Source organism: Epinephelus lanceolatus, chromosome 23, assembly GCF_041903045.1.
Source record: "Epinephelus lanceolatus isolate andai-2023 chromosome 23, ASM4190304v1, whole genome shotgun sequence".
In the NCBI taxonomy this organism is placed as follows: domain Eukaryota; kingdom Metazoa; phylum Chordata; class Actinopteri; order Perciformes; family Serranidae; genus Epinephelus; species Epinephelus lanceolatus.
Genome location: NC_135756.1, coordinates 14,542,836 through 14,567,190, shown reverse-complemented (window position 1 = coordinate 14,567,190; position 24,355 = coordinate 14,542,836). Strand labels below are relative to the sequence as shown.

Below are 24,355 nucleotides of genomic sequence, written 5' to 3'. Positions count from 1 at the left end.
ACCTACGTACGGGGAAGCCTGCTCCGTTCTCCCCGCAGTTAGGGACCGTTCGCCATGGTTCGCCATGGTTTATTTCCACCCTGCTGGGCAGGGTGGAAATAAAGCCCCTTTCACACAGAACGCGCAAAGCGCAGACCTCCGCCGACGAACCCATTCATTGTGTATGTGCTACCGTGGCACAAGAGCACACCGCTCTGCCGCCGAGCTGATGCCGCGGCATCTGCGCGCCACCAGCCTGCGCTCGAATTGCAATTTTTTTAATTTTACCGCAACGCGCTGTGACGACACCTCAGCGCGTCCAATGGCAGAGAAGAGCCTGAAGTAGACACAGAAGCGGTCACCATGGAGCTGTAGCTCTTGAGCGAGCCTGTACTCAACCAAATCCTGTCTTGCGTGCCTTCCTCTCCGCTTGCTCTGCGCTCTACCCCGCGGTAGCCGCTGCGAAAATCGCGCTCTGTGTGAAAGAGGCTTAAGTCCTGCAGAGTTTCAGGGGACCTGGAGAATGTTTTAGGATAGTAATAACATTATATAAGATAATTATATTGCAAAGATAATATATATAAGATAATAACATTAAAGACAAAATTAAATTGCTTAATTAAATATTTTTTCAAAACTTGATGATTTTACCTTTCTGTACATTTTGTATACAAATTCATTAAATAATTTTGCCTGTAAATGTCTATTTGCATCACGTTTATTACGGAAAACACATTATTTGATCAATTTACATTGTGCCCCTAAAGTTCTTTGTGCGCTCCTTACTTTTTCAACTTAGGAGCACATGTGCTCCTTGGGAAAAAAGTTAGCGTCAAGCCCTGTCCTTGCGGACTTCAGTTGTACAGTACGTAGGGTGATGTATTTACTGTCATCACGTAAAGTCTGCGAGGGCAGAGACTGCTAGCGACTGATAGACAGCCCTCAAGACTGTTTTTCTCGTTGCCATGGAAATGGTAACTATCACTGCTGTCATATTCATATTCGTGTCATATAAGTTGATGAACAGTGCTGAACTCATCTGTCCCTGCAGATAACAAGATATAAATCCCATGTATAGCCTTTTTTGTGACTGAACAAAAATGTATTCATATATGTCATACAAAGTCCGCGAGTCTGAAAGTGTGGTGAAGTGCGGACATTTGGATTCAGCCTTGAAATGGAGGATGTGGAGTTTGGCAACACACAGATTTCTGAACTGTTTTGGGTGAAACAAAAAGGATCTTACTCTTTAACAAACAGGTCAGCCTCTGTAGGGATCCTTTCCATAAGCTGTCAGACACTGAAAATAACAATCTGAGCCTGTCAGTGGCAAAAACAGGCACATTTAATAGAAGTAAATTGACGGTTCGCTGTGACATCCCTCCCACTGTCTTGGAGGATGACTTGGCCAACCTCATCAGGCAGATGACGTCTGGACTGGTTTTAAAAATGACTGTTCCCATTAGTCACTTGGACACAAAAACATGGGAAAATAGAGTCTAAATTAAAAAATACTGAAGCTTCCCTTCAAGTATAACGTTAAAGCATTTGTACATTAGTATTTCCATATCATACTACTTTATACTTCTAGTTCAATTGTTGTTTTCAGATGCAAATATTCTACTTTTTCCTACATTTATTACTAATTTAAATCTAAACAATGAAGAATTTTGTGGCTATTTTGTGTAAGTCTTACCACATTCTTCTCATTGGGCCTGACAGTGATGCTGCCAAAGATCTCCTCTCCCTTCTTGACAGTCAAGTAGTCCTCTAAATAAAACACTGTCTGCTTCCAGTGTGTGCTGGCAGCATCTGGAGCTGAGGTCGAGGATAGTGGGCGTAGAGGAGAAGAATATGTGTCCACAAGAGAGGAGCAAAAAGGAGAAACATGATGTAGAGAGGAAAGAAGATAAAGTGCAGACAGATTAAAGAGGTAAAACAGAAAGGTGCAGCGAGGAAGAGGCCAGAAAAGTTAAGGGGAGCGTGAGAATTACAGGATTTACAACATTTCTGCTTCAAATGGACACTCGGCTCCCTCGGGCGTGTTAACATGGGAGGAATTTAACAGCAAAGAAACTCACTCACCCTGTGGGAGAAATACAGAGGCTGATAGGAGAGAACTCCTTCAGTAATGCTCAGCCTTGGGCCCAACAGACTCAGCCAAACATAGAACCTCCTCTACACAATATTATGTAAGCGCTGGATGCATGAATGTATTAACATAAGCTTACATAACAGCTTAGCAACTCTCTCTTATAATAGGCGTCCTCAACACCACATCACCAGAAGCGCTTGGTGATTCCGTCGGTGCGAACATCGGGTCGGCTCATGTAACACAGTTTGGAAAAGCAGGCAAAAGTGCCAACATCAAAGCAAAGCAATGTACTGCTGTGTAGGGGTTTGCAGCAACGTATTTTAGCTACCCAAAAAATCAGTATCAGTTTAAGTGTGTGCTATTTTCAGAATATTTTCTCCGCTTTACTTCGTCATCAGGCAGCCATTTCTGGTGGCAAATTGAGGCTGTTATTCTCTTTAAAGTCCGGGTAAAGCAAAAATAAATATGTGTTATGAGATTGTCACACCACAGAAAAAAATGTGTTAGGAACCACCCACCCAAATTTGAAAGATTAAAAAAGTTGCCAAGTGTGTAAAATTAGCTTTCAAACTCTTGAAAAACATGAGCAGTGTTCTCTGCTCGGAGATGCTGGGGCTGAAACGAAAACCAAGCTGCCGCAAAGCAAAGGTCTGTCGTTAGCAGCTAACCCAGTAGAAGTAGCACACACAGTGTAAGGAAGCACGACACACAACCTCCGAACCGAACAATGACAGATCCAGTGTGTAGCGATAGCCTCTTGTTCAGCAGCTAGTCTCAGCACAGAGCACACACCCAGGGCCAGGAAGCTGAATCAGACGAAAAGACTGAAAGGTACATTAGTGACGACTATTTTGCTTGTGTTTGTATGATTGTAGCATTCTTCTTAGATGTTTATTCATGTATATATTACACCAGTGGTTCCCAGCTGGTGGGTCGCAGTCCAAAAGTGGGTCACAAACCTGTCAAGTTTGTAAAAAACACACTTTATTTTCAAGTACAGTCAATTTCCGGCACTGAGCTTTTATTTTGAAGTGCCGTTTCCTGCTGTACAGGGAGTGACTAACCGACAGCTGCTTGACTGAGACAGCAAACTCAACACATACTCACTCCGACCTTGTCATGTATCAACGTTTGGTCCTGGACTTTCCATGTCGATAGGCCTATATGATGTGCAAGGTACCCTGGGTGCGTCGGTTGTTGGCGTTCTTGGACGCTGTGTCAAGTTCTGCCTGTTACATCCATTGTCTGTTTTCAAACTACTGTTTTCACAGGAAATATACAGTTTGCATAAAGTCTCATTCAAAACATGCTACATTGGTAATCTTATGGGAAGCAAACACCAGCCTCCAAGGTGAAAGTCGGTGGTTGTTGCACCCATCCACCACCACTCCTGCCCACCCTAGTCGGACTTTTGCTGTCTTAATTTTCGTTGTTGTCTCGCCACGTTTCCACACGTTAAACATGCTGACGTGAAAGAACAGCATTTTTCGACGGTGTCAAATGCTGAAGTCACCCACCAAGCACTGGGGTGTCCGACAACTTCGGATTGAGACCTGCTAGCACACTAGCTTGAGGACGTGGCCAAATGTATGATGCTGAATGTATTACTGTACGTTCACACCAAAAGCGACCAGAGCTTCCACAGCGGCAGAAGTCATTAATTTTCAATGAGAGCCCAGCGACTTGGGCAACTTGGGCAACTTGGGCAACCTGGTCGTCAGCCGTGTGTCTTGGGCGACCAGAGCGGCTCCGGAGGGGAGTTAAAACTCGTTTACCTTTATGGTAATGAGCTCTGACGTGGTTTGGCGGCAACCAATCGGAATGCTGACGTACTTCAATAAAGCAGGTCCCAGAGAACAAGCCATGTAACTTTGGTTCCTACAGCAAACTTGTTACGACAATGGATATCGAGAAGTCTATTCACATTTGCGCCCACTCAGTCCTTTATAATGTGTCGCTGTTCGGTTACAGAGACCAAAATAAAAAGAATGAGGCTTGGGACCGCGTCGCAGAGGTAGTTGGTTGGTCTGGTGAGTTTTAAAGTGTGTAATGTTAGTAATAGAGGAGAGAATTGCAGGCTAATGTTACGACTTAGCATGCAAGTCTTCCTTGCTTGGTTTGAACGGGATGACATATGTTTTCTGTTTTCATTGACCAAACTTCACTTTCTGTAGGCCAACTATGAGCTTTTTACTGGACAACAGCAAGCAGCAACTACACTGCTTTCAAGCCAGTAGTCCGCTTTGTGGCTCCTTTAAATTGACAAGTTCAATGATTCACGTGATGAGCGACTAGAGCAACCAAAGCTGCCACAAATATTTTTGACATTCGTGCTTCTTGTGCATCCACGAGAGACTTTACCTCTTTGGAACCTTTTGGTGTGAACGTACAGTTAAGAAGTGTGGAGTTTGAACTAACGACTAAGGTGAAATCTGGACCCCGTGGCTGGACCATTTGTATTAGACTGAAATAGCTAAAATGGGTTATGTTAAGGATGGCTCCAATGCATCATACAGCTGTGACTGTAGACCCATCCAAAAATTTTGGACTCTTGGAAATGTTAAAAACAGTTCAAATGTCTAAATCTGCAATTCAGTACTACACAGCTCTCACAGTCTTTTCACACGTTTTCACCAAATATTTTCTAAGACATATGATGTGAAATCACTGGTTTTGCTTTACCCAGACTCTAAGCCAGACTCCATTGAGAAAAACAGTAATTTAACACCACTAAACACAGGAGCTGCTGGTTTACTGCTTCCTCGATCAGTTAGTTTCGTTGTCTTATTGTGTGACTTTGGAGTTTAAAAGGCTTACGTCAGATTCACCAAAGTCACACAATAACACAAACAAACTTACTGACTGAGATAGTGGTGGACCAGCAGTGAGCTTAAATTACTGTATTTTTCAGTGGCGTGTGGTGGCTTTGATGAGAGCTTAGATGGGGAACAGAAGCTGTTAACGGTTTTCCTGTTGGGAAGGGCTGTCTGCTGCAAGGTAAAGTGCTGAAAATGTTTTAAATACAGGGTACACTTAAACTGTTATTGATTTTTTTTAGGTGGCTAAAATAAGTTTTGCTGCAACCCCTGTCCACAGCTGTATATTGTTTAGTTTCCTTGACAGCGTGCCGAACCACCATCTACTGTAGGTAATACACTAACTATGGACAAGTGCCTCATATAACAGCAACTTAAAAAATCCAAACTATCCCTTTAAAGGGTTGGTTAACTCCAACAATAAAGACAAAGACTTTCTCATAGTGGTATCCAGCCATGAAGATATTTGGTGTTATTTGCTCAGCTTTTGAGACTCTCGAGGCTCCACTGACCAGCTGGATCGAGGAATGCTTTGCTTTTGCAAATGACTGACTTAAAGTTGGTGCAACCAGAAAGTTTTATATGATCTGGCAAGATTTACTTCTCTAATTTCAAAATTGGAGAAATTCTCACTGAGGTGTAGGATTTTACAGAGTCCATTTCCCCCCATTTGTTCCCTGTCTTTCTTCTTTTGATCTCAAAAGGCAAAAAAAAACGAGAGGGGTGAGTAAGTAAATACGTTTTCATGTGATATGAGCGAACAGACACTCTAAGATTGGTGTCATGAAAAGTGTTTAGAGTTTGGAGATATATTACTCACCAGTGGAGAAACCAGTCTTCTTGTGACACTTAGTGAACTCGATGTTGAAATAGGTGACCAGGGCATGGACGTAATCGTTGCGCTGGATCTGCAAGCAGAAGGCTGAGGTGAAGGACAGGTCCTCTGGCTTCACGGTGTAGATGTCCACTTCCTGCAAAAACAAATAGCAAACTGACTTTATTTTGCAAAGACTGCTTTCCAGTCCATGGAATATGTCAGGAAGGCAGCACACCACATGTACAGACACAAGTTGTCACGCCCACCTGCCATCCCTCACACACGCAGTACATGTACAGTATATGTCAGTCGCTGCTTGATTATTCACCATAATTATATTTGTGTGTGTGTGTGTGTGTGTGTGTGTATGTGTGTGTGTGTGTGTGAAAGCCCACAGGTTGAATCACGGCTGGCAAACGAAGCCTGCTCACAGTACACATGCTGTGTGGGTGTCCTCCCTGAAGTCTACAAGGGAGGGAGGCTGTGTGTGTGTGAGTGTGTGTGTGTGTGTTCCCTTGTGGCTATATCAAGCACTGCCTTATGAATATGGCTACAAATCTAAGTATCACATTTTGTTACCTGGCAGGCTTCACTGCTGCTCCAAAATAGGAGTGGAGCTGGTCATGCATAATGTTGTATTGCAGAGGACGGGGAACACTGCAACCTGCTCATCTCGCTGGGCCTATTGGGCCACGGATCGCTCGGCCATGTGGCGTCAGCATGACAGATTGTGATTTAACACCTCTGTCCTTTCCAATGATACCAGGCCAGTATCATATACAGCAAATTGTAGGAGGAGAGAAAAAAACTCCCCGGGAGCGACTTTGTAATTTTAGCTTGCGAGGAATGAGTGGCAGTTTGAATTAAGACGAGGCGAAGTGGCTGGTGGCGGGGGGATGGGTGAATAAGCCCTGAATATATGCATGTGAAAGACATACAGACGGTGAGAATGAATGTTCCATCCAACAGCATGTCACTAACTCTCTGCACTCTTAGAAAGAAAGATGCTAACTAGAATCACATGGGGTTCTTTGGCTTGTCCCCATAGGAGAACCCTATTTGGTTCCTGGTTGAAACTTTTTTCATACCCCTTTGCCGCCCCTTTCCCACACCTAGTTTTGAGCCATTCTGAGCATTTTGACCAAAAATAAATTAATTGAGAATCCAAAAAGTTGTTTTTGGATAAAAGCAAATATCTGTAATATCAGAACAAATGTTTGCAGGTCATCAATGCGATCCACCATCTTGCTACTACTGTTAACTTCTGTTTTGCATTGTGCAACACCTTCTGTTGATGACTCATCTTGATTGCAATGCTTCTGACCGAAACTTGTGGAAACACAGGCTGGTTGGCACCAAGGTTCCAAAAGCCCTGAATGAAACCAGTTCAAGATCCAGAGCTACTTCCATGCAGGAGGGGTATCAGAGGGTTCTATATCGAACCCAATGAAAAGGGTTATACCTACAACCATCTGTGAAAGGTTCAACCCAAGACTCCCCTTGAGAGGTTCTACAGAGGACCCTTCTATAGTCTTCTGGTACCACTAAGAACCCTTTCAACCTCTAAAGTTCAGTTCAGACCAATGATTCCCGACTAGACGAAACCGCTTAAGAACGTTGCAGCGGTGTAAACTGGCCATCTGAGCTCGACTCAAGCCAGGTCATAGTGTCACCTGCAACTCCTCTAGTCAAATCGCCGGAGTGTAAAGCTTGTCACCTGTTTCTACAGCTAGTCTGCTTGTGGTGAAGTCCCCTGGTCGAGTCAAAATGTTAGCAGTTAGCAGTTAGCTTAAAGAAGAAAAATGGCAGCCAAAAATATCCGCAAATTGGGAAAACAATGAGATCCTGAAGCTCCGTACCCTCTGAGCAAAGGACGAGATCAAACCATGATATATCAGGGATGGTAAATGATTGTTGTTGCCATGTTAAGCCATTGTTATTGACTCTGCTAACATGCATGTTATACGTCATACTAGAGGCTGACGCTGCTGTGTTACATGTCATGCTGGCCATGCCTCTGCAGTCTGGATTCCTACACTGGGAAATCTTACTCCTCATTTCTACTTACGTATGTGTACAGAGACAAGTCAACTGGAAGTCCATTCATTCCTATGGAAATCTCTATCCGATGTGTATGCGAAATTAATCGTACGAACCATAATATTTCAGTCTGGAATTAGCCTCAAGTATGTAAAAAAAGACAAAAGGGATCTTTTGCGTTGGATTCTTCAGAGAGACTGTATGACAGTGTGCTAGCTTAGCTAACAGGCTACTAACTAGCTAACAGGCTATTTCCTCCAATTCATTGTCTGATTAAAAAGAACTTGGTTATCTAGTTTTAACACATTGTGAATCTGAGTAATGAAGAAGAACCCTTTTGGAGCCTTATTTCTAAGAGTGTAGCAACCACCTATCCAATCTCACACATAAATCACCTTTTTGAACACAAAAGGAAGGTTGGTGCTCGTACAAATAGATGGAGAGCCCACTTTATTCCCTCTGGTGACTCAATGCCTGCTCTTGTGTGACATTTCACCAACACGCAGAGGGAGAGACAGAGTGAGACCTCCCTATTCCCTCAAACTAGTGAGGCCTGACATTGCTTAAAATGTGACAGGAGATGAAGGGTACAAAGAAGTGATTAAGAAGGGAAGAGTGAGAATAAGAATACAAACTGATATGAAACAAAAAAGGAGAGAGAGGAAGGACAATATTGGATACCTGAAATGGAAAAAAAAACATGACAAAAAGCACACAGTGGGAACAGTGAAAGAGGAAAAGAAATGAAAGGTAGACAAAAAAGCTATCACCTCCCTGAATGCTCTTATCCTCTGTTCATTTGTGAGATGAAAGACGAGCCACTGGTGAAGCATGGAAACAGAGCTGCAGACTATTACAGCTCCCCAGAAACCTCTATTATGTACTAGAAAATAGTCTCGGCAGCCCAGGAATGATCAGAGGCTCAGGGATTGATCGCGGTCTCGGACTTCTTTCAGGGTGCATGTAGTTGGTGGCAGAACACAAAAGATGAAAAACCTTGTTTGTTGGGGTGTGTGCCTCAAACACGCAGGCTTTCTTAAGGTTTAAAGCAATATGGAGTGATGGACAAAAGTTCGAGGTACTGTACGTTCACACTCCTTCACCATGCATGTGCAATATTTGTACTCAAGGACACAGACTGACCTTTAGGAGGCAGGCGTTCGTCACCACCTGCTTTGGATCTACCACATCCACCAGAGGCTCTTTGATGGCCACATTGCGAATGCAGCTCATGTCGAACCCGTACACGTTTTCCCACCCTGCGCATACACAAACAAAAACAGCACCCATGAGAATACCAACATATTATCACTCACAACTCGTCATACTGCAGCTTGGTCAGCTGTCCTACGCTTCAAACTATGATTCTTTAGGTACACCGCTAGCATGAGTTTTGGATGGTCTTTTTTAAATAAACTTCCATGTTCAAAGGAAACAGATTTCAGTGCCAACACTACTTGGTTAGGTTTAGGAAACTATCATACATTGGGTTAAAATGACACTGACTCAGTTTCACAGAGGACATGAAAACCCACTTGCCAGAATGAATGTTGGCATTGTACATTTCTGCAAACCACAGCTTTTTTACATTTGGACAAAAAAACTAATGAAATGTGCCAACCATGCCTGAAAAACTAGCCGCTTGTTGTTGCCATAAGCACTGCTGGATATGTCATGATGCGGCCCTACAAGAACACGACTGGTCTGGACAGGGCTGGACTAGCCATTGGGCATACCGGGCATTTGCCCAGTGGGCCGATGGCTTTTTTTATTTTTATTTTTTTTTAGTCATGTCATGATACCTATTGGTACACAAAACTGGTAGATCGGCCCATTAGTCATGATTGATTCTGGGCTGGACCAATTACAGTCGAGGGCCGATGCCCCCTCCCACTTGGGCCTCGGCTGCCAGTCAATCATACAGAGAGAGAGGAGATTGACAAAATTGAGAAGAAACTCAAAGTAGGTGCGGAAAAAATAAGAGAGAAAAAGAGACAAGCCCTTTAGGAAGATGCTGCCAAATATGTTAAAATAACACAGATGTTTGCTGGCTATGGCGGAGCTTCTTCAGCGGCAGCATCAGTGACCGCGCCCACACTGGCATCCAAAGCAGCTGCAGCAGGTAATGATGGCGGAGGTGGCCGTCAGCAGGTAGATGAGGCAAAGGGGAGGCAGGAGGAGGAGGAGACCCGCGGCCGCCACATTATATGATGACGGCACAGGCGGTGTGACTGGAGGGGAATTTGAACTTCAGGTAAGAAGTGATGAACAGCAGTCTACCTGGGTCAGATATGAATCAAGTTTGGTTGATAGTTTATTTTCGTTGTGCTTGCTAACTCTTAACACAGCATAGTTATGAGTAGGCCATTTAACAATTTAGCTGGCTGTTGAGCAGCATGACGGGGTTTCTCTACTGCTGGGCTGTTTCTATGATGTTATACTAGTGATGGTGATCTTAGTGCTTCAGTAACTTTATTTTATTCATTTAGTTAAGTATAGTCTTTATTAGTTAGGTAGTAAAATATTTCAATGTCTATTAATTGATATAAGTGCACTATGCAGTAATTCTTTACTCTGAAACAGCTAAAGCTCAACAGAGCAAAAATGTTCATGTAAAACCAAATGATTAGGCTAGTATTCATCATAAACCCTCTACACTTGCAGATATAATTTAAATTGAATCAAATTAGGATTTGCCAGGAGATGTGATGCTGCTCATTAACATAAAAGTGGCTTGGAGTTAAAAGTAACTACTTAAATGTATTTGTCTTTTATACATAAATATCCTCTTTATTCTAGATATGTTGTGTTTTTATCTTATTGTTTTTTTTACTGACATGTAACAGCACAACTTTTTATTGTGGGCATGTTTCCATTCAATTTAAAATATCCCTTCACTTTTTAAAGGTTGCCATGTTTGAGGAAGTATTATGTGTTGCAGTGCTCTTTATTGATGTGGTGAGTACATAGTCTATGAAAATATTACTAAATCTGTCATTTATTCATTTTAATATTCATCAATGATCATGTCTCACCTCTGTTCCTCACTGTCCAATTTTCAGGATCCCATCATATGTTCATTGTTCAGGAGGTTCACTAGACCAAGCAGCCTTTTGGGTTCCTCTAAGTAAGTACTGTATAGAATAATGGGACTGGGAGGATGGTGTAGGTTTAAATGTATTAGACAAGTACATATACACCAACAAGACAGTGTACAAGCGGTGTCACAAGAAAGTTTGTTTTCATTCATAGGCTTCATTGTCTTTCCATCAATACCTGGTGGGCCGGACTAGGCTCAAAATGCCCGGGCCGATTTTTTGTCCCAGTCCAGCCCTGGGTCTGGAACAGTGGTGTGATGCTATCTGCTGCCTTGCAGCCGTCTGGCCCAGGTCGAATGCCAGCCACCATCCCCTCCACCACCTGATTAGTAACTGAGCTCATAAACCTACAATCTGAACTACGTCACTTTAGAAACGTTGATGTGCTACGTATGAAAATGTATAACTGTAAAGTATCCATGGTTTGCAGAAATGCCAACATTTTCTCCTGGCGACTGAAAGTACTGTGCTTGTTCAACCGATCCATTTTCCCCTGACCTCCTCTCTGTGTGGACTTTGCTCTTTATGCAATGTCAGTCTCTCTGAACATCTAATATTGCCACAGATGTGTTTATATTGAAGTTAGCTGAAAGCCCAGTGTGTCTCATACAGATGCTAAAGGTTGTGCATCAGTATCAGACACTGAGGGGCATGACAAAGCGTCGCTACAGTATGACCGAGTAATGAGAACGGGCTGTGAAAACAAATGCAAACAGTGTTTTCTGGATTTTTACTTTCTGAATTTTCATACACTTGCCATGCTCTGTTCTCTCTGTTCCTGCCAAGCTGTCAGCGAAAAAAAGGTAGGAGAGAAAATAAAATAAAGCACTTAACCCTGCCAGGAAAAGCAGTCCCGCACTCATGCTGTCTTTCTGTCTATCCAGCCCCTCTGTGGAGAAAGACAAGGCCTCCTGAAAATAGACTCTGGCCTCCTCCGCCTCCTCCACCATGTCTGGCAGGCTTTTTTTTATCATAATTTGGGCTGAAAACACACCGAACAGGCTTTCCCTCCCCCATTCCCTCTGTCCCTCCACTCCACCTTGCTTTGTCAGGAGGCCAAACACTAAGTCTGAACGATGAGAAGGTGGAACATACCACCGACGCAGAGGGAAGCTAAAAATAAGAGCGCGAGAGGTTCGGGCGGACTGAATTCTTTTGGGATTTATATGAAAGTATGAACCTTTATGTGCATGTGCGGATGGAAGAGAACGGAGAAGGCCACCTGTGCAGTGAAAGGAAACTCAGTCGGAGTTATTAACCCAGATTCAATACCTCAAGCACAAGGGTGAATGGCACCTTTAATATTGGTCTTTGATCTGGATCACAATGTTAAGCTCAGCACTCCTGCTGTGAAAGCTATTTGAACACACCGAGTGAGTTCAGAGCAGAAAATGTACTGCAGGATAAAGGCACCTTATTGGTGTACTTTGGGTACTTTTCTCTAAGGCTACATTCTCACTTATATGTTTTCATTTTAGAACGCACAACATTTCCTATGTTTACGCCTGTAACTGTTGAATTGACACCTTTAAAAACACTGCTGACCCGTTTTAGTTTAAAAACTGTGGCATTGCATTTTAGTCTAGACTTTTAAAAATGGTAACGATGGAAATGCAGACGCTAATGTTCATTTCCAGATTGGATCTGTCACGATGTGTCCTTCCCTTGTTCATCACGTCCTTTCTCTAGACCCATTTCCGGAATGAAACAATCCACCCTGGACTTGACCACCAGCGCCTGGTGTCTTTGCTGGAGCGTTCTGAACTCCTCGAAGTGCCCCACGTCATCTCTGCTTCCTTCTCATTGTCCAATGGGATGATATGAGAGGCGGGCCTTCTGTGGTGGTCACAGCAACAAGTTTACAGTTGGTAAACAATGGTGGTAGCTGTTGCTGGATACCCAGAGCTATACGACTTTACAAACCACACCTACCACGATTTCAAATGAACAGGAGTGAAAGCATATAAATGCAGTACTGCGATCATCGAGGAGAAGCTCCTGGACCAACTGGTGGTACTCCCCATGATCCACCCTTTTTTTTAGAGTCTCACGTACCCACACACATCTCCGTTTCCCTGTACCCAACAAACTATTTACTGACAGCCTCTCCCCCTCAACCAGAGCTACAGCAAGTATCCTCTGCCTCAACATTTTAGGAACTAGATTGCTAATTACTGTCAAATAAAACCAAACCAAAGTAAAACGGTAGACTGATTATACGGGAAGGTTGGTGTAAGGGGCCGTACACATGCAGCGTTTTTTGCATGCTCAAATTTATTTCTTTCAATATGGACACATGGCAGGCATGCTCAAATGCCAGAATTCAACTTTTGGAACGCAGCAGCGCACACTGTATGTCATGTGACGAGGACCAACCAATCACAGCCGACAGATATATTTCCCTTCATCAGTAAATATCAGTCTGTGATAAATACGGAAACATTGATCATGTTAGTGCAGGGCTACCGAGAGCTTACATCTGTCCCACGGACGATAGGCCTACACATTTATAAACAGCGCCTGGAAGAAGATCAGCTCTGCACTCTGGATTTCAGGTAAATAGGCTATACGATGCTTGTTAAGGTTGCTTAGCAACCTCAGGCACAACCTGTTGCCACGCTCTTAAAAGCTGGCTCAAAAAAGGCACAAGAGTAGCGCTCATGTTTTCCAGGCGGTTAAAGATGCGGCATGTACACGGCCCGTTAGGACATGATGGGGAGGTTGCCTGGCAACAATAAAAAGGCGCAGCAAGTGTTTTGCTTTTCACTAGTGGGATTCAATTTTTTTTTTACAAAAAGGCAGAGCACTGTGCCTCACGTTTTGCAACCTGCAAAATGCTTCCCGTGTGATCAGGCCCTAACATGGCATATTTTACAGTTGTTTTCTAGGATGGAACTAATGGCTTTTGTGATAGATAATTAATATTTTTTATGAGTTCACTGATCAGTAACAAGACATTTGCATGTATAATTTGGGTTGCCTGGCTGTGAAAAATTATTTTGGCTGTTGTGTATCTTTTTAGCTAACATTACTTATACTGCATGAGTCCTGTGAGAGTTTGTAAACAGATGTCTTGATATAGTTTTGCTGTTGTTAAATTCTGACCCCTATGACTTCAAATCATCAAGAACTTTTCTCCCTTTTTTACGACTGTTCATTCACCGTGGAGGCATGTATGTTTTACTCACAAATTCAAGGTGACACACGGTGAGTAACTGACATAGAAATGGTTACTTTGGGAGTAAAGTATTTGTTTTACTCAGTGAGCCTGAGTTGACATTTTGATCACTTGAAACACAAACCTGATATTGTGGTGCAGAAACTCTTCATGGATGATTAAAACATGACAAAGCCATGACCTTTAATTAATGACTTACTCATTTCTCACAGTCTGCAGTAACACTGGCTTATTAGAGAGTGGGCCCAAACGATTCTAGATCTAACTGGAGTGTGATTTTACTTCATCTGTGGTCATTAATTATGCACTGCACAGCTGAGAGGGAGACAGAGACAAAATGTGAGAGCAAAAAACAAATCTTCCATAATTACTCACAGTGAATCTTGAAGTCCTTGTACTGCCTGTCTTCGATGGCTACCACGTAGAGAGCCGCTCTGTCGGGGAACATCAGGCCTCCGGGTTTCTGAACACAAAAAAAATCTTCAGGTATTAACGCACACACAGGCTATCCATCACCGTTACTGTTCACACACCTGCCGTGTAATTTAAGATCACACATGCCAAGTTTAAACCCTGCAGGCAGCCACTGAGGTTAGAAACCACATCATTCACGTAGGACCTCGGCATCTGAGCAGCAGACACATGCACTAAAGCGTACAGTAAATCCTCTCCTTCATCACTGTCTGCTGTGTTTATGTGTCAAACGCCTTATTCGTCCACACACACACACAGGCTAAGCCCAGCTCTCCACGAGCCTCCAGCAGCACCATCATACCAGCCACTTGTCCCTGGCGAAGATGACGGTGTTGAGCATGGACTCGTAGAAGAGGCAATAGCCCATCCACTCTGAGATGATAATGTCCACCTTCTCCACAGGCAGCTCCACCTCCTCCACTTTGCCCTTGAAGATGGTAATGACTGCGGGGTGGAGAGCCACAAAAACAGCAGGCGACAAATTACTTCACGGCATCTTTATCACATCAATGCAAATCGGACAATAGCTCTATTCTCAGACAACACTGTTTTTGTGCTGTGGGACTGCTGTGAATTAGCACATCTTAATTACTACGCTAATTGCACACCTCACTATTTATGCATGAATTTGTCTTGTTTTCCATTCTGGCCTCTTTGACCCATGAGGTGAAGATACTGGGAGATAGATTTTAAACATTTTAAAGAGTTAGCCTTCTGTTTTAATCTTTGTATGCTTTGCTAATAGCATCATCTTAAAATACCTGAAATGTAAATATGAAAGATGAAACAAAAACCAGTCTAATGTCAAGCGAACAGGTTATGAAACCCACCATCTGTTGCCAGTCCTCCGTCTGTGAAGCTCAGGGTGGCATTTTACAATGCTAATTAGCACCACTGAGGGAATAATGATTGATAGCAGGGATTATGGTTATTTGACATCAGAGGCGAGCTGCCAGTTAACCATCAGAACTGTGACTAATATCGTCGGGTGTGACGGTAATGATGGAAATATGCAGATCTTTCACGCCGCGTCTAATCCAGATGTCATCGCAGCGCTCTGCATTCAGACAGATGGATGTGAGAAATGTAGTCGTGATAACAAAACCACTTTGACTTACCGTTGTGTAGGTGATTGGACTTGATAATCTTCTCGGAGTATTCGGATATGCTCGAACATTCGATCTGTGGGCACAAGGACAAAACCACAGACGTAGTGTCGTCTTAACAGGAAACTGTTGAATATTTACATTGCTTGAGTTAGTGGTTCCCAACTGGTGGGTCGTGGTCCAAAAGTGGGTCACGAATCCATTCTGAATGGACCACAAACACACTTTATTTTTAAGCACAGTGAATTACCAGCACAGAGCTTCCATTTTGAAGTGCAGTTTCCTGTTTTGTCAACACATTCTCACTCCGACCTCGTCACATACTGACGTGCTTGCTCATGGACTTTCCACGTCCACATACGATGTGAAAGGTACCCTGGCTAGGTTGGTTGTTGACACCCTGGGACGCCGTGTCAAGTTCTGCCTGTTAGATGCATTGTCTTCTTTCAAAATACACTTCTGTTTTCACAGGTAATTTAACATTTAAACACAGTCTCTTTCAAAATAAAAGCACTATGTCAGCACAACACCCCAGATTAACGTTTGTTTTCCTTTAATAACTAATGCACATGGTTGGGTTTCTGCAACAAAAACATGTGGTTACGTTTAGGCAACAAGAGCAAGTGGTTAAATTTAGGAAAAAAAGAACAGGGTTTGTGATTAGAATCTTATGGGACACAAACACTGCTCTCTTGGGTGAAAGTCAGTGTTTGTTGGACTCATCCACCACCCTCCAGCTAACATTTGCCACCTTAACTTTCATCCGTGTCCCACCGCGTTTCCCCTAACACCACCGGGCACCTTTAAGCTATAACAGCAACTAGCCACCTATCATGCCAATACTGAAGGACGTCTTTTTTTGTTGGTTTCTGACGCCGCAAGTCACCACCCACGTGCCAGATTTCGATAACTTCAGAGTGAGACTGTGCTCGCTGTAGAGTGTGTGACTCACATACAGCTACTTGACAGAGACAGCAAACTAGCTCAACAACATGGCAAGTATGGCGCCAAATGTATTAAACTGTGTGGACCTTGAACTAATGACTGAGGAGAAATCTGGACGCCATGGACAGACCAGTTGGGAACCACTGGCTAAAGTAACATAACAGGCACTTTTCATTGTTTTAATAAATCATAACAGATATGTTAAAATCCTTAGTTGGGAAAAAAACCTGATCTGCAGTGGTGTTAGCATTTTCTCTCCCTGTACAGTAAGTTAACCTTCAGGGTAATATCGGAAGGGCAAATTTAATCAAACCCTGCCAATCCATCCACACATTAACATCCCTCATCGCTCATCTCAGACCCTGTGCAGCATGAAACTAATACATCATCCTGCTCTCCCATCCATAAGTGTAATACAGTATATGAATCATACATAACTGTGGGAGACACTGCCGGCAACCTGTGATGAGGAGAGCCAGATGTCTCTTATTGCCTGTGTGTGGATGATTGTCTGAGAGAGATTACCAGTTTCTCAACAGAGCACAAGAAACTGGCTCTTAAAAGGATACTTTGGGAAGCATGTGTAAATGAACTATGTTAAAATCTCCCTCATCTCCTTGCTCATTTGCCAGCCAATATCCGCCAGATGAAGGAATTTTTGCTGGGCCACCATTTACACAAAGAGTACAGAAGTAGATATAGCTCTCAAATTCAGACCAAATTCAGGTCAAACAGGAAAACTAGGCAGTGCTAATCAAAAATAAACCAAGATTGTGTCACTGTATTGCCTATTTCTCACCTAAAATGTCTACAGAGACATATTTTATCTTACGTTCAACTGTAATTTGAGATTGTCTGTCACCAGCCGGCTGCCAGATTGTTTTCCAGCCTGGTCTCACTCCTAGAGCATCAAAATACACCTCTGGGCAGTGTCCCACACCGGGCTTTCCACCAACTTCAATGTAAACCCATTTGTGTAATCATTAGATGCTCAGCTGCCAACTATTTTAAAAATCAATTAATCCTTTCAGTCATTTCTCAAGCAAACATGTCAAACATTTGCTGCTTCCAGCTTCTTAAATGTGTGAATTTGCTTTTCCCTTTCATTGATGGTAGATAAGGAATAGTCTTTGGGTTGTGGACTATTGGTTGGACAAAAGAAGTAATTTGAAGATGATATTTAGGGCCTTCGGAAATTGTGATGAGCATTTTATGGACTAAACAATTAATTGACAGACAAATCAGTAATGAAAATAATCATTATTTGCAGCCTTATGCTTAGTACTTCCAAACACATGCATTTTCACAAACACGTTACGTTACAAAATACTTCCATGTACGAGTAGCGCACCCTGAGTGCGCCTGGGCTGCTTTTGAGCTGTGTTTGGAAAGTACTGAGCATATGCCCAGATAAATGAGACTTGATTATACTGCACAAGTTGTAGTTTCGCTGTTGTTAAATATAGGCCCCTATGACTTAAATTCATCAAGAACTTTTCTCCATTTTTAGAGTGTTCGTTCACAGTGGAGGCATGTATGAAAAAACAAGTTTTCTTCATAAATTCAGCAACACACTGTTGCCTTTCCGGCCACGCCTGTGGCACTCAAAACCAGGTGTTTTTTGGCGACAAGCTGCTGCAGCATTGCAAGTACGCTTGTGGCAGTTAGAGCACAGTGTTTCTGGCCAATCCCCCGCTGCCTTTCTGGCTGCATTTGTGGTGCTCAAAGCTGGGTGTTCATTGGCGACATGCCACTGACTTCCCTGCCACATCTGTGCCACTATAAGCCAGGTGTTTGCTAGCGACAAACTGCTGCTTTTCAAGCCGCATTTGTAGCACTCATTGTCAGGTGTTTGTTTGCAACAAACCGCTGCCTTTCAACCTGCATTTGTAGCACTCAATGTCGGGTGTTTTTTGGCGACACACCACTGACTTCCCTGCCACATCTGTGCCACTTTAAGCCAGGTGTTTGTTGGCGACAAAGTGCTGCCTTTCAAGCCGCATTTGTAGCACTCATTGTCGGGTGTTTGTTGGCGACACATCGCTGCCTTTCAACCTGCATTTGTAGCACTTAATGTTGGGTGTTTGTTGGTGACAAACCGCTGCCTTTCAAGCCGCATTTGTAGCATTCAGTGTCGGGTCTTTGTTGGCGACATGCCACTGCCTTTCTGGCTGCATTTGTGCCACTCAGGGGCAGGTATTTTGCAGTGACATCTGCAATCTTTTCTTTTCAAAAACCAAGCAGTTCTGTTGCCTAAATCTAATCGCTGAACCCTTCTGCATCAAGATATGACACAAAAGGCTGCCCTTGGCATAATTTTAGTAATGCCTGGGGCTTCTACCTGAGCGGCAAAATATGACAAGTATGTATGAGATCACATTGTGTTTTCGGACAAGCCGGTCAAAACCAACTCAAATTACGTCACCCATCAGCTAGAGAGTGAACTTATCAGTGTATTCTGGTAGTTGTAAGTTTTGTACCTCTTGAGAAGAACCAAAGGCCCGTATACTCTGCTTTCTCCGGTCATATACTGTAGCACCAGTTTCAAAAGTATTCGCATCTTTCTACTGCATAGACATCCCAGTTTTATGAAAAGACCATTCCTCCAACAGTGAAGTGCTTCTTTAAGAGGTATTTCAAAAAGGCAGGGTGTGTGTGTGCATACGTAGAGGGAAAGGCCACGGATGAGAGATAATGTGACAGCAGAGCCAGATATGATATTAATTTGGACCTGAAAAGAGTGTGCGGCTGTTCTCTCTAATGAAGACTTAAACAAAAGCAGTAACTGTTGGATGATTCTCATGAAGAAGTAACTGTGAAGCATCTGTTTAGTGTATCTATTTGACTTACCCCATACACATGTTTGGCGCCGGCATTGGCTGCAAACATGCAGAGGATCCCCGTGCCGCTACCGACATCCAGGACGATTTTATCTTTGAACACGTGCTTGTTGTGGTACATGGCGTTCCGGTAGGTCAGCGTCCGCACCTCATCCTTCAGCATCTCCTGTTTAAATTAGAGATAAACCCAAAGGGTCGTAGCTGTGGCGCTTAATTGCAGTCTTGAATAACATGCACTACAGCTTCTATATGGAGCTGTCAAGACTACCTGAAGAACAGTGATTCATACAGATGCACAAAGGAATACATAATACGCATAATGCTACATAATGAACATACAAATGTGTGTACATTATGCTAAAACGTTACGCACATTTTCCTCAGCGTGAGAATGCATAGTTTTTTCATGTGTAATGAGGTAGATAAGGCAGTATTTAGGCCAGGAGCCTTTGTGACAGTGGCAGAGCTTCTTGAAATAGACGGGAGTACAACACAAAGCCTTTGGGGACTGCCTGATATCCATCTCCCTGAGCCCATTCACACATCCCACTTTTCATCTTCCTTGCTTTGCACTCCTCTAATCAGGACACTCTCTTTGTCTGCGAGCCGACAAAAACCTGACCCACATGCTAAATATGGGCACTACTTAAAAAGGTCTATATGTCCCCAAACTTTTCCACCACCTCCACAGATCAAGGTCATTAGCTAAGGTATAGCTCTGCGATTATCTTCAGCAGTTCACCGGCTGTAAAAGACAGATTGTTTTCATTTATGGAGCACCGAACATGGACTATTATCATGCATCTGGCTTCTTTAGTGCGAGCTGGTAATGGAAAAGCCTCCTCTTTTGTCAGCTAAGAGACACTCTCCACTCTCTTTCTATTTGCCCACAAACGTAGGCGGACAGTTGCATCGGAGGTTTGTGTTTGGAGTTTATTCTAATATGGGCGAATCATTAGATTATATTTGATGTTTTAAAGTGTTTTTTACAAGAGCGCCTTTAAAGTTTAGGCTACTGAGAGATGTTTGCGTCATCGTGTGATGCGTTTGGTGTCATGCTTTGTTTAAACTCATGTTGGAAAGCACTGGAGGACTGAGGACTCCTTTTACTTTGCCTGAATCTTTGTTTTGTTGTTTGTAGCAGTTGTTTGGGTTTAAAGGGAGAGTTCACCCCAGCGTCGGAGATATCAGCTGTAGAGATGTCTGCCTTCTCTGGAATATAATAGAGCTTGATGGCGCTCGGCTTGTGGTGCTCAAAGAGCCAAAAAATTCATTTGAAAAACTCAACAGCAATGTTTCTTTACAGAAATCATGACCTAACTACACCTGCCAACTGTTTGACCGCCCAGAAGGAAGCGTGCATCTACTCATGGGTGAGAGGACCAGATGTAAACATTTAAGGGTCCAGTGTGTAGGATTAAGTGGCATCTAGCTGTGAGGTTGCAGAATGGAAACTTCTCCCTTGTGTCAAGTGTGTAGGACAGCATGAATGGCCCTCTCTAGAGCCAGGGAGGAGGAGGAACAAGGAGCCTGGCTTGATTAGGGCCTATATAAAGGAGATTGAGTTCAGGTGTGAGCCCTCACTGTCACTATCTGCAGCAGAAACCTGAGCTCTACTGAGTGAAAATGTGAGTTCTGTTGCTCTTTGTGCATTCACGTTTGAAGTAATTTGATTTTTGGGCTATTTAATGTAGGTTTGAATGATTTGACATTGTGTTGAGTCTTATTATCTGGGAGCCAGATTTTTGCTCCTTCTCTATTAGATTTAGTAAATGGTGATAATGATAATACATCGTACATATTTTGTTTAGATTAGGGCTGTTTATATAACACGTACATTTCAGTCAAGTTCCATGGTGCCTGAAGGCAACAATGGCACATTTCCAGCAGTGGTTGTCGTGACAACAAACAGGTATATTTTAAGGCGATGGCGGCATATATCCAGCTGTAGTTATGGCAACAGCCAGGTATTTCTTAAACCGACTGTGGTTGTAGCGATCAAACTGGGTATTTTAACTCAAAACATGATTTTTCTAACCCATAACGAAGTGTCTTTTGTGCCTAAATCTAACCACAGATTCACCACAGTGTTTTCACACCATAAAATTGAAATCTGAAACGTAACTTTTTAACTAGGGCCTGTCAAAATAACGCAGTGATTTCGATTGATTAATCACAGAAAAAATAATTTATCTATTGTCACTGGCTCATGCGGGGCTAGGTCACGGGGGCAGCTGAAAGCTCCTCCGAGACTCGTCGCCTTAGGGGCCGTTTCATAGTCGACGCACACAACGACCAGACTAAGAGTGATTCAAGAAGACCTTGATGAAATGACTTGAGACTGAGAATGAGACCTTGAGCACCTCGCCTTGTATGGGGGAAGGGAGGAAAAATAATGCGTTCAAAAAATTAATGCTGATTGATCACATTCCGTGGTTCCCTTTGACCCGGTGCGTCACTGAAGGACACAGTGGCTTTGTCACATGATGGAGGCAGACGAGACGACGCAGCTTGGCCCCGTGAGTGGAACATCTACACTTAAAAAAAAAAAAATGCCCAGATGGAACTGTTGATTTTTGTGCCATCAAAGTACTGCAAGCCTGAAATATCACCTCAACGCAAAACATTTAGTGGCGAACCCAGATGTCCGAGCTAGCACAGCCTCTGATGCTAGCACTAGCAGCAGGCCCCGTCAAGCCACACTTGACCAGGAGTTCAAACTGAGTAAGTCTACCTGTGACCGACTAACTGACTCCTTTGCAAAACGGACTCGGAGTCCACCTTGGCTAAACTGTGACATTAGCTAGCTCAGTGGTGCTAGGTGGGCTAGCAGTAGATGCACGCTTCCTTCTGTGTCATGATAGGGTGTAGTTCAGGAGAAAGAAAATAGTTCCTACATGAAACTGCTCACAACAAGATCTGTGGATTATCTGGAGTAACCGGGTCATGATTTCTAGAAAGAGACATTGCTGTTGAGTTTTTCAAATGTATTTTTTGGCACTTTGAGCACCACAAGCCGAGTGCCGTCTAGTTCTATTATATCAGGGAGGAGGCGGACATCTCTGCAGCCCATATATCCGTCTCGACAACTCACATCAAAACAGTCTAGACTGATAAATAACACTCTGGTGTCATTCTTTCACGCTGGTCTTACATACCAAGCCGCCGTTTTGCTAGCCTGGTCCGCCTACCTCGTGGATGCCAAAGTGGGCATAAGAGTCGAAGTAGTAGTCCCGTGACGTCATATCCTCCGGGCTGATGAACTTGGCAATCTTGCCTCGACCAGGACAGGTGGCCAGGGCTGCTACATGAGGCGTGTGGGGGACGCAGGGCACATGGTGGGCAGTAGGCACTGGTTTAGGCAGTGGGGAGGGCTGGGCAGACTGAGAGAGGGGGGACGTGACAGGCTGTTGCCGCTGTTGAGGAGGAATGAGAGAGAAAAGGGGGGAAAGTTTGTGTCAGGATTGAGAAACGACAGAGAGAAGGATTTGAGCATTGTGTGTCCAGTCATTTTGAGTGGGTGCACCTGCCTTTAGGTCAACACGTGGCTGACACAGGCAGAGGCAGTGATGTGCAGCCAAAATGAATTTATATAATAAACAGTCAAGAATGCATATGTCTAATCTTGGCTATTACACAAGCAGCAGACTCGGAGAGGAGCCGGTACGGGATGCAGGTTCCTTTCAGCACCAAGGACAGAGAACACAGGCACGTTCAGTACCTTCACGCACCCAAAGAACACACATGTTCATGCACCATCACTACAATTGCAGTTACATCCGTCTCTTTATATCACCCACAACATCTGCAGGACACCGGGAAATGCACTTTGCTTTGCCTGCACGCCATCACAGTGCAGCGCTGATTCGTAATATGGATACCATGATGATAGGAGGATAGGAAACACAAAGCTGTGCGCATCATATTCAAGTCAAACGTGCTGTCACTATAACATAAGCATCATGAGAGTGTCCCGGTGTCGGCTATAGCCGGGTGCAGGACACCACAAGGTCCCTACCTCCGAGCTGTCCGCCTCCGCCATCTTCCGCCGTAGCAGCAAACAACGCGACGAATGCCTCAGTCCCATGAGAGCCGACGAGATTTAGGGCTACAACTCTTTTAAGTGTACAGAGGGCTCTGATATCTTCATAAAAACGTGCCAGAAACAACACTAAGCCGCAGGATATGTGGTGGGAACGCACGTCAAGGTGAAAGTCATTATAAGAAACGTGCAGGTATCACAGTTCGCACCTAATTAAATCCATATTAGAAGAAAAGTTGTTAAATGTGCAGTAATCCATACTGTGGGTGTGATACAGGTTGTTTCAACAGCAGGAAGCAGGGTGGCAGAGTTGTTTTTTTGGCTGTGCCGAGACTAAAAGGTTGCAGGTTTGATCCCAGCAGGAGTCCATCAACAGCCGCGCGCCCCGGTTAGGTGTCCTCGCGCAAGGCACTGAAGCCCTACCTGCTCGCTCATGTTTAAAAAAAATAAAAAAGAGTATCCGAGTAAATGTAAAGTGTCACCCACGGAACAAAACTCCACAGCGGTAAAACGCTTCCTCCTCCTCTCTTGGAGACACTTGACATCTCAGCCTGACATCTCCGTGGAAGAAAGTCCCTGTGCGTAATCCCGAGGGAGAAAGTTAAAAGGGGTTCAAAGTGTGCGCGCGCACTGTAGTTGCCCGCGAGCCCCCTCGGGTGACAGGAAATGAATCGTGACAAAAATGTATAACGTCCACACCAAAAGAGAAGGTGTAAGTCTCTGCTTCCCAAGGACACATGCCTCCTCACAGTAGACTTTCCCACAGCTCTCCGCGAGCCAATGAGCCTCTCCGCCGCGCGCTTATATAACATAGGTGTTTTATGTGTTGGAAAAAAAATAATAACGTGTACTATGATGTGTTATTTACGCCTGTGTGTTACTATAATTGCTTAAACAACGGCTACATAAAGTTCAAGTTATGATA

The 24,355-nt window shown here is 43.7% G+C and overlaps 1 protein-coding gene across 1 annotated transcript in view; it reads right to left on the bottom strand.

The window, feature by feature from the left end:
* The window catches only part of prmt8b (protein arginine methyltransferase 8b), a 26,149-nt gene extending 1,794 nt beyond the window's left edge, over nucleotides 1-24,355 (bottom strand). The window contains exons 1-9 of the mRNA XM_033615060.2: nucleotides 23,407-24,355; nucleotides 22,580-22,804; nucleotides 19,399-19,554; nucleotides 15,616-15,679; nucleotides 14,799-14,941; nucleotides 14,399-14,486; nucleotides 8,891-9,006; nucleotides 5,711-5,861; nucleotides 1,676-1,797 (exon numbers count right to left, since the gene is read on the bottom strand). Coding sequence (XP_033470951.1) covers nucleotides 1,676-1,797; nucleotides 5,711-5,861; nucleotides 8,891-9,006; nucleotides 14,399-14,486; nucleotides 14,799-14,941; nucleotides 15,616-15,679; nucleotides 19,399-19,554; nucleotides 22,580-22,804; nucleotides 23,407-23,475 — 1,134 coding nt within the window. The 5' untranslated portion in view covers nucleotides 23,476-24,355. The remainder of the gene's footprint in view (nucleotides 1-1,675; nucleotides 1,798-5,710; nucleotides 5,862-8,890; nucleotides 9,007-14,398; nucleotides 14,487-14,798; nucleotides 14,942-15,615; nucleotides 15,680-19,398; nucleotides 19,555-22,579; nucleotides 22,805-23,406) is intronic.